This window comes from Leptonotus elevatus, chromosome 1 (genome assembly GCF_054856555.1).
Source record: "Leptonotus elevatus isolate MCC_2025b chromosome 1, RoL_Lele_1.0, whole genome shotgun sequence".
NCBI lineage: Eukaryota > Metazoa > Chordata > Actinopteri > Syngnathiformes > Syngnathidae > Leptonotus > Leptonotus elevatus.
Window position 1 is genome coordinate 22,430,974 of NC_141239.1, and position 4,558 is coordinate 22,435,531.

Consider the following 4,558-nt stretch of genomic DNA (forward strand, 5'->3'; position numbering starts at 1 on the left):
AGCCTACTTTCCGGCCAGGCGGCATTATGGGCGATGGCAGTCAGTAAAGCCAATCCAGAGCTCCGAGCTTCATTTCCTGCCTTCCTCGCGGAATTTAGAAACGTTTTCGACCACCCAGTAAAAGGGAAGGAAGCGGGCAGCCGCTTGCTGGACCTCCAGCAGGCCGACTTGTCCGTGGCAGAATACTCCATCTCCTTCCGGGTTTTGGCGGCCGAGAGCCGTTACGACGAAGCGGCGCTGTGTGGGATCTTTCGACGAGGACTCAGCCCGCGAATCAAGGACGAGCTGGCGGCACGGGACGAGACGTCCCGCCTGGAGGAACTCATCAACCTGGCCATCCGCTTGGACAACAGGTTGCGGGAGCGGCAGCGGGAACGGGAGGAGGAGCGACGACCTAAGGCAGCAGACACTGCCGCTCAGCCGGTTTCGACCACGTCCGCGGGGCACTTCTTCGGCGTCTCGCCTTCCGACGCTTCCTGGCGACGCCCTCCTGTGGAAGATGGCATCGAGCCTATGCAGCTGGGGGGAGGACGGCTCTCTGCAGCGGAACACAGGAACCGGTGGAGAAATCAGGCGTGCCAATATCGTGGTCGGCCCGGACACCAATCGGCCACGTGTTGGAGGCGGCCTGATAGACGTCGGGACGTCGCACCCGTTCCAGCCACAACCATTCAACCCCGACGCAACAACCAGTGTGAGTACTCCAAGTCCACGGGATCAGGTGACCCAAATGGCCAGTTGGACACTAAAAGGCTCCAATTGTCAGGAGAAATGACATGGGGTGGGGTGAATGTAAAGATGACGGCTTTGGTGGACTCTGGGGCTGATGATTGTATTGTCGACCCGAAAATTGTTAACATCTTGAAATGTCCGGTGATTAGACTCGAGAAAACCAAGGAGATGTATGACCTCAACGGGCGCCTCTTGGGGGTGATTACACATAGAACAGAGAGTCTACATATGCGTTTATCGGGAAATCACGTGGAGACTAGACAGTTTTTCATTATGCCCTCCAGGTCAGCCCCAGTGGTCCTGGGTCTGACTTGGCTGGCCAGGCACAACCCTGACATAAACTGGGGCATGCCTAGGTTAGAGAGATGGAGCTTGTTTTGTCACTCACATTGCCTGCTGTCAGCCGTAAACCACCACCGTAGTCCAGCTAAAGCAATAATGGAATCTATTAACCTAGAAAATGTGCCAGTAGAATACCACGACTTACGGGAAGTTTTTAGTAAAGACCGGGCCTTATCTCTCCCTCCGCATCGACCTTATGATTGCGCGATAGAATTGGTTCCTGGCGCACCACTGCCTAGTACACGCCTGTACCGAATAGCCAAGCCGGAACTCCAAGCCCTTAATGAATATGTCACAACGTCGCTGGCTGCTGGGCTTATTCGGCCTTCCAAGTCGCCGCTAGGGGCAGGATTTTTCTTCGTTGAGAAAAAAGACAAGACTCTACGCCCTTGCATCGATTTCCTTGGTTTGAATAACATAACAATTAAAAACAAATACCCATTACCGCTAATGGAGTCAGCATTTGCTCCATTACATTCTGCTGCGGTGTTTACCAAATTAGACCTTCGCAGTGCCTACCATCTGGTTAGGATAAGGGAGGGCGACGAATGGAAAACATCGTTTAGAACACCCATCGGGCATTTTGAGTATTTGGTTATGCCTTTTGGCCTCTCAAACGCTCCCGCAGTGTTTCAATGTTTCATTAATGATGTCTTGCGTGACATGCTTAATCACTTTTGTTTTGTTTATCTTGACGACATTTTGATTTTCTCTAGAAATCTAGCAGAACATCGACAACACGTTCGGCTGGTTTTGGAGCGACTGCTGGAAAACCGGCTATATGTGAAGGCAGAAAAGTGTGCGTTTCACACCAGTTCGGTCCAGTTCCTCGGCTATATTGTGGAGAGGGGTCAATTGAGAGCCGACCCGGCCAAGATCCAGGCCGTGGTCGAGTGGCCAACACCCACGTCAAGAAAGCACTTGCAGAGGTTCCTGGGGTTCGCTAATTTCTACCGTCGGTTCATCCGCGACTATAGCATGAAAGCGGAACCTCTGACGAGGCTGACGTCTACCAAGATTCCGTTTATTTGGACTCAGCAGGCTGAGGCCGCTTTTGTTAAATTAAAATGATTATTTTCACGTTCACCGGTTTTGACACACCCTAACGAGGCTCTTCCATTTGTGGTCGAGGTGGATGCTTCAGAGACGGGAGTGGGGGCGGTGTTGTCCCAACGGTTCCCGGTTGACCAGAGGCTGCATCCCTGTGCCTTCTTCTCACGTCGGCTCAACCAGGCGGAGCGCAACTACGATGTGGGCAACCGTGAGCTGCTGGCCATTATTTTTGCGTTGCAGGAGTGGCGGCACTGGCTGGAGGGCGCGGCGGAACCCTTCCAGATCTTCACGGACCACAAGAACTTGTCGTACCTCCGGTCCGCTCAGAGACTAAATTCCCGTCAAGCGCGTTGGGCCCTGTTCCTGACACGTTTTAATTATATCATCACTTACCGACCAGGAGCCCGGAATACCAAGCCGGATGCCTTGTCCCGCATGCACGGTCCAGCCGCCGAGGGGTCTCCACCCGAAACGATCGTGCCTGAGAACAGAGTGTTGGGAGCCCTCCAGTGGGAGGTAGAGCGAAAGGTGGTGGAAGCAACTGGCGACACGCAGACCCCGGTAGCATGCCCTGGGAATAAGTTGTTTGTACCCACACACCTTCGTCAAGAGGTGCTGCAGTGGGGGCATGTGTCAAAAGTGGCATGTCATCCTGGGGTGGGTCGAACGCTGTCCCTAATAGCACAGAGGTTTTGGTGGCCAGGGCTACGCAAGGACATAAAAGAGTATGTCACGTCCTGTACGGTGTGTGCTCGTAAGAAGCCCTCTCGCCATATGCCAGCCGGTCAGCTCCGCCCCCTGCCCATTCCCCACCGTCCTTGGTCGCACTTGGCGCTGGATTTCGTTACCGGGCTACCACATTCCAACGGGCAGTCGGTGATCCTTACGGTGGTGGACCGTTTTTCCAAGATGGCGCACTTTATCGCCCTGCCCAGATTGCCCACCTCGTTGCAAACGGCGGATATCCTGATAAGGGACATATTCAGGATCCACGGGATCCCATCCGACCTCGTCTCCGATAGGGGGCCTCAGTTTGTGTCCCGGGTGTGGAAGGCTTTCTGCAAGTCTTTGGGAGCTACGGCTAGCCTGTCTTCGGGCTATCACCCCCAATCAAATGGGCAGACGGAGAGAGCTAACCAGGACTTGGAGGCGGCGCTCCGATGTGTGTGCCATCAGCATCCTTCCTCGTGGGCATCCCACCTTCCATGGATCGAATATGCCCACAACACCCTCGTGTGCTCTGCCACAGGTTTGTCCCCGTTCAACGCTGCCTACGGCTATCAACCCCCTTTGTTCCCTTCCCAGGAGGGCGAGGTTGCCATTCCCTCGGTCCATATCCACCTCCGCCGGGCTCGCAGGGTTTGGCGGGACGCCAGGAAGGCCCTGTGCCGCACAAGGGCCCGCAACAGGCGACTCGCAGACAGGCACCGGATCCCAGCACCATCCTACCGACCGGGACAGAAGGTATGGCTCTCCACTCGGGACCTGCAGTTAGCGGGGTTCCAAGAAGCTGGGGCCTCGGTTTGTCGGCCCATTTGAAGTCGACTCCGTGATCAACCCGGTGGCAGTTCGGCTCAACCTGCCACCCACACTCAAGGTGCACCCAGTCTTCCACACGTCCTTGCTCAAGCCTGTCTCTGCCAGCCCATTGTGCCCGCCGGCCGCGCCCCCACTGCCTCCCCGGGTCGTCAGCGGGCAGCCTGTCTACACGGTTAGGGCCATACTGGACTCTCGAAAGCGTGGCAGGGGGATGCAGTATCTGGTCGACTGGGAGGGGTACGGTCCTGAGGACCGCCAGTGGATCCCCCGCTCCTGGATTCTGGACCAGTCACTTGTCCGTGACTTCCAGTCGTCGCACCCTTCTCTGCCAGGTGGTCCGCCTGGGGGCGTTCGTTAGTGGGGGGGGTACTGTCATGATTGGGGTCAGCTGTTTCTGTTTTCCCTTGCAGTTGCTGGGGAAACAGCTGGAGGGCGGATCCCGCCAAACACACCTGCTGCCCATTAGCTCGTCAGGCCAAGATAAAAGCCTGACAGAAGCAGCAAGGAGTGTCGGGTTATTACTTCGTGATGCTACTCTGTATCTCACACTACTCGCTGTTCTATCCGCCCTCGGGCGTGATTTTGTGTTTCCTTGTTTTTGATTAAAACTAAGTTATCAGCATCACTGCCGTGGCTCTCCTACCTTCCTGCATTTGGGTCCTCCACTCCGTTTCGTGACAGCCAACTTCAACCGTGACAGATCGTGACACCATTGACGGCTATAGACGTCAAAAATTAATTTGAAATATTTATTTTAGTTTAAAAAATATTCTACTTTTGTTAACAAGATTATGAAAACCTATATTGTTTTATTGTACATTTAGAACAGATGTAAAAATGTTGATTAACTAGTCAAGTCATGCGATTAATTACGATTAAAAACATTGAACAA

General features: G+C 54.3%; 1 protein-coding gene across 1 annotated transcript; it reads left to right on the forward strand.

Moving 5' to 3' along the window:
• The first annotated feature begins 2,146 nt into the window (after positions 1–2,146).
• Positions 2,147–4,024, forward strand: LOC147181257 (protein NYNRIN-like). The gene is made up of 2 exons (XM_086077290.1): positions 2,147–3,648; positions 3,680–4,024. Exons 1-2 carry the CDS (start codon positions 2,563–2,565, stop codon positions 4,022–4,024), a joined length of 1,431 nt encoding a protein of 476 aa, XP_085933416.1. The 5' UTR covers positions 2,147–2,562.
• The last annotated feature ends 534 nt before the right edge of the window (positions 4,025–4,558 follow it).

What these genes read in the sequence shown, in the direction of transcription:
- LOC147181257 (XM_086077290.1), top strand. Translation starts at nt 2,563, where the DNA reads ATGCACGGTCCAGCCGCCGAGGGGTCTCCACCCGAAACGATCGTGCCT. An exon ending in TCCAAGAAGCTGGGGCCTCG is followed by an intron (nt 3,649 to 3,679) that starts GTTTGTCGGCCC and finishes GTCGACTCCGTG; the next exon opens with ATCAACCCGGTGGCAGTTCG.